General features: G+C 33.9%; 1 protein-coding gene across 7 annotated transcripts in view; it reads right to left on the reverse strand.

The window, feature by feature from the left end:
- LOC148611025 (uncharacterized) overlaps positions 1 to 14,610 on the reverse strand; it is a 33,207-nt gene that overhangs the window by 18,109 nt on the left and 488 nt on the right. For all 7 annotated transcript variants that reach the window (XR_015924039.1, XR_015924040.1, XM_088591074.1 and 4 more), the window contains exons 2-7: positions 11,538 to 12,293; positions 9,258 to 10,292; positions 8,792 to 8,926; positions 7,231 to 7,371; positions 5,604 to 5,738; positions 349 to 537 (exon numbers count right to left, since the gene is read on the reverse strand). Coding sequence is in view for 5 of the 7 variants with exons in the window: in XM_088591074.1 (XP_088447200.1) it covers positions 349 to 537; positions 5,604 to 5,738; positions 7,231 to 7,371; positions 8,792 to 8,926; positions 9,258 to 10,292; positions 11,538 to 12,293 (2,391 nt within the window). In the remaining 2 variants the exon portion in view is untranslated. The remainder of the gene's footprint in view (positions 1 to 348; positions 538 to 5,603; positions 5,739 to 7,230; positions 7,372 to 8,791; positions 8,927 to 9,257; positions 10,293 to 11,537; positions 12,294 to 14,610) is intronic.

A 14,610-nucleotide genomic window follows, 5' to 3' on the forward strand; every position in this document is an offset into this window, starting at 1 on the left:
ATTGCATAGTTGAATATTTGTATGATTTTTATAAGACATCATACCAAATTTTAATTTACTTGTATGTTCCAATTTTCGAGAAAAAAGGCATATCTACATAATAAATACAAAAATACCAATCATATACTAGAGAAACTTTTATAACATCGTTTAATTAAGGCTCTGAGTGTTTGAGTCGGTAAGAAAACACATTTTTTCCTCGCAACAATACAATATTTATACCATGTTATACACAAGTCACACTTACATTCCATTTTTTAATGGAACAGAACTTAAAAAAAACATCGCGTAGGACTATTTCTAGTTAAATGTATGTGATGAAGAGTTTAAACAATATGTTTGTCATACCATGACACTCCCCTGCATTGTATTCATTGGCAAACCCTGGTTTACACTGACATCTGTTATTAACTCTTCCGTCTTCACCAGCACATACTTGGTTAGTTATATTCCAGTTCGGACACGGATTTGTCTCATTGATGTCACATAGGGCACCAAGCCAGACGTTTTGTACATGTGGAACCTTTACTCGAATCCCTTTAGAAAAAGAAAACTGGTGTAAATTCTCGTGTTTTACTTGAGTGAAATCATTTTAAGAGGCACTATTCCATTTCCTTAGTATCCATATATGAAGAGATAACTGTATATAGATATATGCAGATAGGCGTTTTGTTTGATTATGGAACATTTTGTTGGCCAAGTATCGTTATCTGAAGTTGATGTTTTAATAATTAGAATTTCTTACTAATGAGTTAAATGGGTACTGTATTAGTCATTTCGCAATGCTCACTAATTTGATACACCCGCGTTCCCTAATTTGACATCAAAATTGATTTGAACTCAAATCTTTAAAAACAAATCTGCACAATGGGAATATCAGCCCTGGTTTGAACTTATGGTTTGATAAGTTTTTAGTCGTCATGAACTCGTGGATCGTTACGGTGTATCCATCTGGGATAAGAAACCTGATTAGTTCAACGTGTCACAGTTTTCCTTTCCTCTTTCATCTACCCAGGACTTGACTTTTTATGAGCAATTCGGCGAGTGTTTCTAGAAAAGCAGAGGACGCTTACCCTACCGGTACATCTGGATCATGCTCCCAGTTTTTAGTGGAGTCCGAGTTGCTCATTTGCTTTTGTTATTTTGTATGTATGATTTCAGTTACTTTATGTTCTTTGTTGTGTATGTCTGTTTTCCATGTCTGGTCTTTGTCCCTGGATTACATTCTTCTGATTACCGCTATAACTTTTAGTTGCCTTGATTACTCTTTTAGCTGATAATATTCAAATATATCAAATACGCTATCCATGCCGAAATACCATTATTTATTAAATATAAGGCCATAACATATTTATGAAACCACCATGGGTTAATGTATGAGTCTGAACACCGCTGGTATTTTTTGGCATCGTTCATTTTCTTATTTATCATACTGATCTTTAACATATATACATTTTGGTACAGTATTGTTTTCAGAGTCATGAGAGTAACCAGTGTCGAAATTTGTACTTCTTGGAGGAGTGTTGTGGTTTATATTGGTACCACATTCATCACCAAATAGATTAAGGATAAAATTTCCCATGTGTCTGTAATTTTCATTATTTGAAACTGTTTGTATCTAGTCAAGTCTATGACCTATCTGATTGTTAGTCCTTGCAATGTTAATAGTATTCCTATTTAATTGGTTAGAGGTCATTTCTAATTGGGATTGTAAAGTGTAGAAGTAAGGCATATCACTGTTTTTTGCAATAGTAATATCAAGATTCGAAAATAATTTAGTTGAAGCGAGGCATCTCCAAATCTGGGATCACCTTTTTAGTGGTTATATACCAGTGGGGTTGCACAATTGATAGTAGGAGCTAGCCTCTGTATGCAAACCTAAAACTCCAATTTGGGTATGTACGTATCCCACCGCCGGTCACTAAATGTCGCGCCTCAGTCCTGGTTTGAACTTTTGGTTTTGTCGAACCAAACACGACACCTGTATCTCCCACGAATTGTGCAGAAAACTTGGCAATGTAAAATGGCGGGAAAACTCTCGCAGAAATCTAATCACCGCCCGGTAGTTAAAAAGTCATGTGCATTTTTAATCACCGGAATTTTTCGATACAGAATGCAGTGCATACAGTGAGGGCACTTCATTTGAACCAGACGGAGGAAGAAATTTCTCAATTCTCTTCCGTCCACGGTCAATACTAGTTCTAGGTTTTATGACAAACACAAAACCCACAAGACAGGGAATCAGATAGAAGTTTCCAGAAGCTCTCAAGGAAGCTAATGAAAACAGTCAGATGTGGACAGTGCAGAGATCACTTCTATCTATTGTAGCTGAAAAGAAACCGTTCAGCTATGTAAAGAAGTTTATTCCTGGTTTGACATCATATAGATAGCATGTTCCAAAGCGCTGTGGATTACAGTATGGAGTCAGGGGTCCAGTACCATCTACTACAATCGATAGATCCAGTAAAGTTAAACATTTCCTGACCTTCATCACTTCTTCCAATATTATTTCATTTTAAGAAAATAGTGAGTAAATGGTACGAAAATCAACATTTCTTGATTAGACTTAAAAGGTAAACATATTTAAAATATTTTCCCCCCATTTTTTATATTGATATGAAATAATGATAAATTGTACTCAATCGTTCAGTGGTTTGAAACGACATGTAATGTAAAGTTTACTGACGATGTATATCATCAAGGTATCTTACTCCTCAGATAAAACAGCATTGTCGCAGTGTAACAAGCTACATACCCCATTTCAGTCATAAAGGGCACAAAAATGACAGATTTGGAAAATTAATTAGTGCATTATTAATAAGGTATATTTTTACATTTTTGGACAGTTATGTAAAAGTATTATTAATTCATAACTAAATTTGTACCATGCTCATTAAAGATGATTAGTACAATATGCCCTTCCAAAAAATCTTTGTGGAGACTGGTAGGGGAAGGTACGATAAGACCCATATTTGTCCCCCCTACCCCATTACATTGTTTTTCTGTTTAAAATGTGAAATGAACAAATTAAGCATATCATTTATCGATGATTGCAAATATGTCCGACTTTGATAAATCTGTGATTTTTTTTATTAGATATAGCGAACGTGGGCACTTATTGGAACACTTTTGCGATTTTTGAGTGCCTCAGCAAACTTGACCCACAAATATTGTTTATGAAGTCTCAATTGTTACTTTGATAGAAGTCCAGATAAGTTAAGATATACCTGGGTCTTATTGGTGGAGACCTTTAAAAACAAAATTAGCATTGAATATTGGCATTTTACCTAATTTTTTTTTTTTTTTTTTGATTTGATGAATTTATAAAAATTTAAAACCATAGTTAAGAATAAATTGACAGTGTATATCACATTTTTGTCATTTACTTTAAACATTTTTTTTCGTTAAATAGGGGTCAAATATGGCCCTTATGGTACCTTATCCTTTCAAAATGTCAGCAGTGACTATCATCTAATGAATAAATTCTTGTTTATTTATTTATTTATTTTTATTATAATAATGCTATTTAGTGAACAAATATATGCAGAAAATAAATTAAATAGTTTTTGTTTACATATTTCGCCCCATATCCAGGAATAACACCAAAATAGCTCTTATTGTAGATGGCGTTGTGCCATCACATTAGCCCATAACAATGTTCAAGTGAATTGAAAGAGTAATCAAGGGAACCAAGGTTATAGCGGTAATCAAAAGAATACAATCCAGGGACATATATACATGTATGTATAGGTTGAAGTTGGGATATATATACATGTATGTATAGGTTGAAGGTAGGATATACATACATGTATGTATAGGTTACTTTCCACAAATATTAAGGTTGGATGCCTTAAGAAGATATGGGATATGTAATAACAGTCATTTTCATCAAAATTAACGGTTGCTCATTCATGCGTTACGTGTTATTTTTAGTAACTGTATATGGAAGAAATACCTATTATGAGATTCCTTTGTCTATGTTTTTTTTACATTGATGGTAGACATCAACATCAAACGTTTGATTAAATCATCTCTTTTAATAAAATACCAGTTTTCAGTTAAATACAGGAGAAACTTTCAACGATTTTCAGTGAATTTACAGACTGGTTGCTAAGGGAAATGGGAAATAAGGGTCCTTGGTTACTATGTTCTCTTTACACCAGAGTAGCTTGATTTCATTTTTTTTTTCACTTTGATGAGTTGTTATACACTAACAACACAAGCAATATCAGTTTAATTTTGAATATTGGCCACTGATTCTTTATAGAGAATTGATATTAATATTTATAACTCTGGTATCGTGTTCATTCTAACCAAGCATTTTAATGCTTGTTATATATGAATTTGGACTAAACATTTTATTTCGGACGCGTTGAAATATAAAAAGAACTGAACGTTTACTCTTAAACCTAGAAATTGTCATCAATATAATCTTACAGCCTAACCCCTATTCCGTAACAATATAATAATAATTCGGTAAAGTTTCATTAATTTCCATTATATGGTGTAAGAGGAATAATGGATAAGAGTTTTTAACTCCCGTGTCCCCATATTCATAAATAACTAAGTATAGACTTGTAATTTAATTATAGGTCTCTGGTATATGTTTTGTTGAGTGAATTGGATCAAAATTTAAAATAAGATTTCCACTATGTGAATATGTAATGAAGATTCTGTAAAAGTTTCATTAAATTCCATTAAATGGTGTAGGCAAATTAACGGAAAAGGGATGGCTAACTCCGTGTCACAATTTTCATGAATGACAAAGTCCATGTCTAGTTACCATATGTAAAAAGCTAAAATAGATACACAAAAGAAAACTGTTAAAATGTGAAAGTACCAATAAATTCCATTCAGTGGTTTGAGAGAAGAAAAGGTTAAGAGAAGGATACTGATCTGTGTATTGAATGAAAGGAAGAAAGTACGGACGGAAGGAAGGACAGAGACACCCCTATCACTGTATATCCCCACTTTGGGTGGGTATAAAAAGAACTTTCTATGAGAAAAACGCCAACTTTTTGAGCTGCATGTAAAATATTCCAAATAACTGAAAGTAGACTGCGTTTGATTCTTCGTTCTGGAAGTACGGATGGATGGAAGGACAGACACCCCCATCACTAAATATCCTCACTTTGAGTGGGGTATAAAAGCTCTATCAGATAAATGTCAATTTGGTAATATATACAGTTCCTTAAGGTAAATATTAATAAAACAACCAATCAATTGATTTGAACATTGAAATATCGATGGTTTCGTATTAATCGTCAACAGGAAATTGGCATGTTGGTTGTATGTCTGCATAATTTAAATCATGGAAAAAATAGTTTAAAAAGTATAGCACTCCTACAGAAATAACTGCTCCCTGCAATTAGTCGGAAAAAAAAAGAAAATTTTCATTATATGTAATCTACAAACTGTCAGGATTGTTGCATCAAAATCAGTATTTTTCATATAATGTGTGATCAGTATAAATGTGGCGATACCTCACACAAACTGCAGAAAGATTGGTAGTTTAGAATTTCGATAATGCTAAGTAAGATGAATTTATATGAAACTTTATCAACTGTTAAAATGAAACTCAATATTACATGTAATAAACTTACTTGGTAAACAAACCGAACGGTCTGATGATTGTACGAATTTATACGTGCAGTTGCAGATTCCTTTTGTGCAATGAGTTTCGGGTATCTGTTTACAATGATTATCAGCTGTGCATCTGTCCCCGATTGTTATTGCATCTGACTTGAAAAAATAGGGTAACAGCAGATATATAACGTACTAATTGATGAAGGATTATGGCGTTAGGAGTAAAATTTGAACTACAGATCCTTTGAAGAAACAGCTAGTACGCGTGTAATCACTTTGTTCTGTAGTTGCTAATGTGAATAAGCAATAAAGTTGTAAGGGTGAAAATTAACCAGATGATGATAGTGTACAATGAAAGATCATTGTGTGGCTATAACAAAAAGCATTTGGCGATATACTTTAAAGCCAACAGGATAATTAATTGGAAAGAGTGATTATATTTTAGTTATTCAAAATAACCAGTTGTTTATACTATTTATTATATAGATTTTCTCCATTATTTGTTGCTATTTTTAATTTTATACAGTTATTAAATGGGTTGGATGCAATAGACCAGAATATTTGTCCTGAGGTACTGAGAATGATCAAGTGTTGGCCTTGTGCAATAGAACACTTGATCATTCTCAGTACCAAAGGACAAATGTTCTGGTCTATTGCATCCAACCCATTTAATAACTGTTTTATTACCTAATTTGTCTATGAGATATAATAAAGAATGGAAATGGGGAATATGTCAAAGAGACAACCATTCGACCAGGAATAGGAAATTGACCGCTCCATGTTTACGAATTGGCAGACGAGTCACATCTACGTTTTTACACACGAGTTTTTTGTGTGTAAATTCCAATTCAATAAAGCGCTTAAAAAGTTCAACCATTCAAAAGGCTTAGATAAAGGTCATTATGGGGTCAGCGCAATAGACTTCTCAAGGAGACTATTGCACCGTGCAATAGTACATCGACAGTGCAATAGATCGCCCTGTCCTGAATAAATTTTGAAAATAGAGAAAAATATGTGTATGTTTAATTAACAAGATACAACCTTATAATTAGGTAATAAATATTTTTATTACATACATGAAGATAGCAGTGTTTTGTCAAATGTTTCCAGTGTAATAAATGTCGAGAATTCACTGTCAAATAAATTCGGTAATTTCACCCTCGCATTTTCTCCCGCCAAAACGTCACAACTTTGATATCAATCCGCCAATCACATAATTCAAAATTCATGTTGAAAATATCGATAAATGATGAAGAAAATCTATAAAATAAATAGGATAATCAATCGGTTATCGTGAATAACAAAAATATGGTCACTCGTGCCAAGAACGCTTTAAGATTTAACTCGTGCGCGGAACAAGTTCCGCATACTCGTTAAATTTACGCGTTCTTCGGCACTCGTGATAATATTTTGGTTATTCGCTCTTTCCAATTAATTATCCTATTAATATTTTATGAACGGTGGGTTGATATATTGTGAAGTTTTGGTGGAAGAAATTACCGAATTTATTTCACAGAGTGAATTATCGTTTTTTTTTTGTTTTTTTTTTGTTTTTTTTTTTACACTTGGAACATTCGGTACATTACTGCTATCTTTTTTCCCTTATATAGAGTAATAATCAAATTTTAAATTGACTCTACTCACATGGCCAGCATATGGTTCGATTATTATCCGTGTAATATCCCTCCTGACAAGAACAAATGAGATCTTTGTCGCAGTAACTAGCTGATATCATTACATAGCAGTGATAATCTTCAGAGCACATGTCCCCAATCCTAGCAGGAACTAAACGAATAAAAAGACACAATCCAACAACTAACAGAAACATTGTTTATAAAGTTGCAGCATTTTATCTTCAGTAAGAAATTGATTGCCAGAATTTCTGTATTCAGATGATTATATCTTTGATAAACCTTATCTCTGAAAGTCTGTAGAAAGTATAAGTAATCATGCCTACATTGAACGTAATTATTATTTCATTTTGATATATTATACCAGTAATCTAACCACACATATTAACAGAATAAATGCAATTAAATATAAGGAGACCATGATTAAAACAAGGAACAGGATATCCATAATCAGGGATTAAAAAGAGATTAAAACTAGGAACAGGATATCCATAATCCGGGGTCAAAGAGATTGAAATCAGGAACACGATATCCATAAAACGGGGACAAAGAGATTGAAATCAAGGACCCGATATCCATAAATCGGGGACAAAGAGATTCAAATCAGGAACAAGATATCCATAATCCGGGGACAAAGAGATTCAAATCAGGAACAAGATATCCATAATCCGGGGACAAAGAGATTCAAATCAGGAACACGATATCCATAATCCGTGAAAAAGAGATTAAAATCAGGAACACGATATCCATAATCCGGGGTCAAAGAGATTAATATCAGGAACACGATATCCATAATCCGAGGTCAAAGATATTGAAATCAGGAACACGATATCCATAAACCGGGGACAAAGATATTCAAATCAGGTACACGATATCCATAATCCGGGGTCAAAGATATTGAAATCAGGAACAGGATATCCATAATCCGGGGTCAAAGAGATTAAAATCAGCAACACAATATCCATAATCCGGGGTCAAAGATATTGAAATCAGGAACAGGATATCCATAATCCGGGGTCAAAGAGATTGAAATCAGGTACACGATATCCATAATCCGGGGTCAAAGATATTGAAATCAGGAACAGGATATCCATAATCCGGGGTCAAAGAGATTAAAATCAGCAACACGATATCCATAATCCGGGGTCAAAGATATTGAAATCAGGAACAGGATATCCATAATCCGGGGTCAAAGAGATTAAAATCAGCAACACAATATCCATAATCCGGGGTCAAAGAATGTCCATGAAAACAGACAAACCACCAAATATAACAAGCAATAGCTATAAAAGTATCCTGTGTTTTTCAAAAAAAACTGAGGGTTTGATCAAAGTGTAAACGAAAGAGGGCAAGTGGAAAACTACAAAAATGCTTGTCTTTCACATTGTGCATAGTGAATTTGGAAACACCGATGAAAGGAAACTTTCGTAGATAGAGTTAAAACATAAAAAATGAAAACAATATTTTCATTTAAATTCAAAACATAAAATGATTGTATATGATACTGAATAAATGTTTGGTGCTTCAGTGATTTATGCTGACCTGTTTCTAGTTTTATTGGTTTATAAACTCACAGTGTATACATGAGGCATTGTTATCGTCGACAAAGTACTTATCTGGACATTGACATACACCTTCACATTCTGATAACGGGTCAATTTGACGACAGTGTAAAGAAGAGTGACATTCGTCTCCTATCGCAGTAGGCTCTGTGAATAAATATGACTTTTATGAAATGATATAAATGTAACTTGCATTTTTGTAGGAACGAGTTGCTGGATAAAGAACTAAGATTAAATTCAATATTTACTCTCCGTAAAAACAATGTGGGTATTTTTGTCAAATCGGGGTTACTTTAAATAGAAAGAAAATATAAGCCATTCCTTATAATTTAATTTAACGAGTAAATCATGAAAAGATGAAAGGTTAAAAATGTCACTGTATGTCTATTAAATGGTTGACTATTTTTTTACCCAATTAGAAAACATTCTGAAATTAATTATTGGAAAATGTATTTTGTAAAACAGTTTTAATTCTTACTCTCAAAACATTGAGTTCCATTTGATATACCAACATATCCATCTATACAAGAACATGTCCCATTTTTGCAATCCGAGTTTTTAACAGCGGCTGCACAATCTGTGTTTGTATTACAATCATCATCAACTATTCTCCGTCTGCACGTCAGGGTATTGTTTTCAGTAATATGACCAGCCAGACAAGTACAACGGCCAAATAAACACGCACTATTTTCGATAGCCGACAGACAATCGTAATCAGATGTACAACTATCACCGACGTTTTTTTGTACACATGCCGATAGATCCGACGACGCGGAGGTCCCATAGTCACAAGTACAAGTACTATTCACACAAAACGATTTATTATCTGCGTCATGACAATCACTGTGATCAAGACAGGGGTCGATACCAATGCGTCGTCGAGAACACGTGTTTTCACCATGCTTTACAAATCCAGAGATACATTGACAAGTGTTGTTACGGCATTCGCTGTTCTTTATCGAAAGACTGCAATCTATAGTTCGTTCACAAACGTCAAATAATATCCGTTTAGAACAAAAATCAGAATTGTTAGTGGAATGTTTGTATCCTTCTAAACATATACATTGTTCATTAATACATATACTGTTTGGAATGACAGAATTGCAGTCGCTTGTTTTATGACAAGCATCATAGATCTTCCGCATACGACATGTTTGATTTCCGAGTCTTAGATATCCTACCTTACAGCTACATGTCCCATTACAAAAACTGTTGGAAACAGACGAACATTCGGTGTCCTCGTTACACGTTTGACTAAGAATTCGTTCTGTGCATTTTTCACCATTGAATAAATATGGTTCTGAACATACACATGTCTCATTAACACAAATGCTTTTTTCAGTAAGTATACAGTCCGAAGACCTGTTGCACTCATTACCAACTGTTCTGGGTACACATGTTCCATTCAATGCTAGGTAATGTGACGTAGTGCAGGCACATCTACCACCGTGACATACACTGTTATTTATTTCAATACAATCTGTAGATGAATTGCATGTATCTTGAAGGGTTCCTATACATAAACATAACATAAATCAGTTCGTTTCAATGGAGTTAAGTTTTTATGTGAATTCGCAGTACCGGTATTAAGTTTAGCAAATGAAAAAGTTTAAAAGCCTTATTGGGTACTTATTTTTAATAGTAGTTAATATTTTATGTGGTGACATTTTAGTAAATCATTTTCTTACTCGCGATTTAATTTCATTAATATCGGATTTTTTTTTCATTTATCTTTGAAAGTATTCTACCGGCTTCTATGGAGTAAACGTACACGGTTTGACGACTAATATACTCAAGACCCCAAACTCTAAAAATTCGCCGATGTTCTTAGAAAATGAATTCGAGGTAGTTTTCGTGTGGATTGTTTTGTTCTAATCTGCAACAGTATTTAAATATCATATAAAATATCATGACTGACAAATCCCCATCGGTCAATATAGGAGCTAGGCATATTTCATCATTAAGCATGATTTTTTTTTATATCACGAACATAACGTGGAGGATTCTTACCTAATCCTGTACATGCTTATCAGGCGCGGATCCAAGGACTGGCGTACTGAGCGTACGCCTCCCCCTAAATCGGTAAGAAAATATTTTTCACCACAAGTTTCAGCCCATAATATTTTTTGCCTTGTTTTGCACGGCATTTAATTCAATTAACGCCTACCCATCCCCCCCAAAAAAAACTCAAATCCTGGATTCGCCCCTGCTTATTTACTATAATGATTGATTAATTATTGTTTTTATGCCGTTTCGGCAACCAGGGCCATATCACGGCAAGATTATTATTATAAAGTTTCGTGTTTGTGCATGTCGATGTACTATGTCTCGAAGGAGCGAAGAAGGTAGAGAGCGCTTTAAAACATTATCTAGTTTAGCATTTATGTACGTGGAGTAAAATTCAAATAAACTTAGCCTGACCGATGCTGACGTCTTGGTCTTTTCTGTCTACTAATCAAAATAAAGGCTTGGCATTTATCTTCGATTGTGCTCGCTCCTAAAACTATTCATCTGAGCTACCATTCACAAAAAATCGAACTTTAAAAAGCAATCAAGGGAACCAAGATTCTAGCGGAAATCAAAAGAATGTAATCCAGGGACAAAGAACAGATATGGAAAACAGACACACACCACAAAGTACATAAAATAGCCAAAATAATACGTATAAAGTATAACAAAAGTAAATGAGCAACTTAACTAAACAAATCCGGAGAACAAGTGTATGTTGCAGTATATTTTACCGCGGGGATGGACTTACTAGGTAGACATTGATCACCAACAGTATCTTCAACACAAGAACATATATTGTTGTGACATGTTAACCGACCACTACAGTCACCGTCTGTTACACACGCAGAAACGTTGGTATTCGTGTTTGTGTCAGGAATCACGAGTGGCGAAAGTCTGCTTGCAGAAATGATATGTTTACAAGACTCAATCGCATTTAAAACAATTTGGTAGTTTTCAATATGATAAAGAATATAAAGACTGGACGTCCATTTAATTTTCTTGTCGAACTCTTCGCATCTTACAGTGGAGTAATTTGTAAATAAATGAGATTCGTTTGTTAAGCAGTTGAGTAGAATAGCATCCAAATCCCTGTTCTCATCGTTAATAACGAGTACAGAGCGATCGAACAAACCGTTATAATTACATAACAGTAAGCTGCCATCCTTTGATAAATTGAAGGTACAGCATTGTATTGTATTGCATACACCTGTATCATCGATCTTTCCAGAACGATTTATCAAACCAGCTTCACAATTACTGTCAAAAGTAAAATTACTGCAAGAACAACGCAGTAATTCGTACTCTATATTTACTTCAACAACTTCTGTATAATTTAATTGCATATTCGAGTGATGATCATGTGAACTAAGTCCAGATGTTGTAGAGTTTAAATTACGATGAGACGACGTCACATCGCTTGTTTCGTTAGTTTGGTCTCCAGTGACGTACAAATCACGCGTTGTATTTGGCATCAGTTGGCAGTTGCAGACGACATCAGGCTTATCTAAAAAAAAATGATGTAGTGTTAATTCCTTTAAAAATCATCATTTCTTGTTATTATTATTGACATTTAGTATACTAGAATAACAACCAAGACATCGCATACAAAATTATTTGGAATGTTGATATAATGTCAAATTGTATGTCTTGTAGAATGTTAACTGTAATTGTAGCGGGGGTATTTAGTGCGCTATAAAACATGGTTTTAACCCGCCGTTGCCATCGAAAATGCCTGTACAATTGTGATTGTTTCCATAGGTTCGATATTTTTTTTCTTTTGCCTTTTTCTCTTTCCTTTTTCCAACGCAGTCGGTATAGGTCCGCTTATTACCCTTTGACCTTACAAACGTTCTTCCATGGAAACGCAGGTCACCTGATCGTAATTGTGTTTCCCGATTGGCCAAATACTGAAAACTTAGTGGCATTCGAAAAAACACTGTATCGAAAATTAAAATTGCGTGCCATGTGTTATTTCCCAAATGAAATAATAATAAAAAAAAAATAATAATAATAAGTAAAAAGAACAAATTTTACTGCGTCGGCTATTTTTTTTTTAAAGATAGCACTTGTTTACTATTCCTTGGATGATTGTCTGGATTTATCAGTTCGGTACTTTTTTTACCCTTTATAAAGGCTTATCACAATTATATTAGTTACAGCTCCCAGGTAACCGTCTACGGTTATTTAGACAGTCGATAGATTCTGTTGGAGGGTGAGGCGTTAGCCAAATCCCTCCAACAGATCTACTGATTGTCTAAATAATCATAGACTGTTGCGGGAACTTGTAACATTTTTTATAAGATTTTGCTCATCTGTATTATGGGGAAATAGGTTAATCTTTGTATCGAACTATATTTCTTAGAAGTTCGGTGGTTACTAGGTAAAATCTATTTTTGTGTTGGCCTCTAGGACAAATGTAAACACTGGCCAGTGGCGCGATTGAACTATCTTTGTCAGGACATTCATGTGAAAATGTTTGAAAGTGTACACTAAGCGTGCGTCATTTCATTAATAGTGCTATATTAGTTATTTTCATGGATTTTCCTTTTATGTTCATTTGCATATAATTGTTTATTCAAATATTTTCATCAAGATATCCTTTTCTTACTCGGACACTTCAGAAATATTTTAAAATTAGAGTTAAACTGAACTGTCAAATGACAGTTGAGCGACATGTTTGATGCATTACAACCAAGGTCAAACCAAACAAAACAATATCAATTACACTGAGTGTGTAATTCTCACGACGGAAGGGGATAACATGAATATTAGGGTGCGAATGAACGACCCGGAAACAACATTGCATATTCGACGTTGTTTTCATAATATATACTACACCCATTCATGTATTTCAGCGCATTTTAAGACTTTTTTATTGCGAAGATTAATCAAGAAATTTCATAAAGATATATAAAAAGTTTCCATAAAATGGTATTATAATTACGAGAAGATTAAGCCCACTTATGAAGTACATCTTCGAAACCCATTAGATTCTGTGATGTTGGCATTGGTTAATGTAATGTCAGGATATTGTTTCAGATAATGTATTTTGCAATTATCACAGTAGTTATATCAATTACGACAGGAGATTGACATATTATTGTGTGAAGTCTGTCAGGTCCGTAATTAACCGTACAATATACATGTTTGGGGCTTCAAAAACATCGTATCATAGATTCTAACGAGGTACACTAGGTTAGACTTGAAACCCTTATTCTTATTTAATGAATTTGTGAAGGATTTTGTTCGGTTGGCATGGTATATTTAGGATTAGATTTTACCAAGTCGGCTTAATTATTGTAGGTCTTTATTCGTTCAAAAGAAGTATGTCCATGCATTAATCGTATAATCGTACTTGCCTCTATGGAGATGGTATCAAAAACACATAATTACTACTTGCACCAAAAGAACTCAAACCAACCATAATAACTCTGTCTGTACACACTCTTATAAGTCGGCAAAAAACTAGCAAAAATTTGTATCACATGCTGTGAAATACAATTTATAATAATTGGATTTAGGCGTCAAAGTAAATTCTTTATTCAGGAGTTAGGTGAAATTTTAACGTATATTTTTATTTCAAGGATTAGAAAGGTTCTACAGCAGCGGCCACTATTGTGTGTCCATCTTCATCCTGAGCAAAGATTTTTTTTATTATCATTATCATTTTATTTTATTTTATCTCATTTTTTCATTTTTTTTTTATTTTGTTTTCATGTAGAATATGAGAATATCGACATGTGGAGAACGTTTACCATAATATAGTGAATCTGGCCTATTTTTCCGATTTTTGATGGAGTTTTGCTGGGGGGTTTCTTTGT

This window comes from Perna viridis, chromosome 7, assembly GCF_037379345.1.
Source record: "Perna viridis isolate PV_CMFRI_1.1 ecotype Kerala chromosome 7, ASM3737934v1, whole genome shotgun sequence".
In the NCBI taxonomy this organism is placed as follows: domain Eukaryota; kingdom Metazoa; phylum Mollusca; class Bivalvia; order Mytilida; family Mytilidae; genus Perna; species Perna viridis.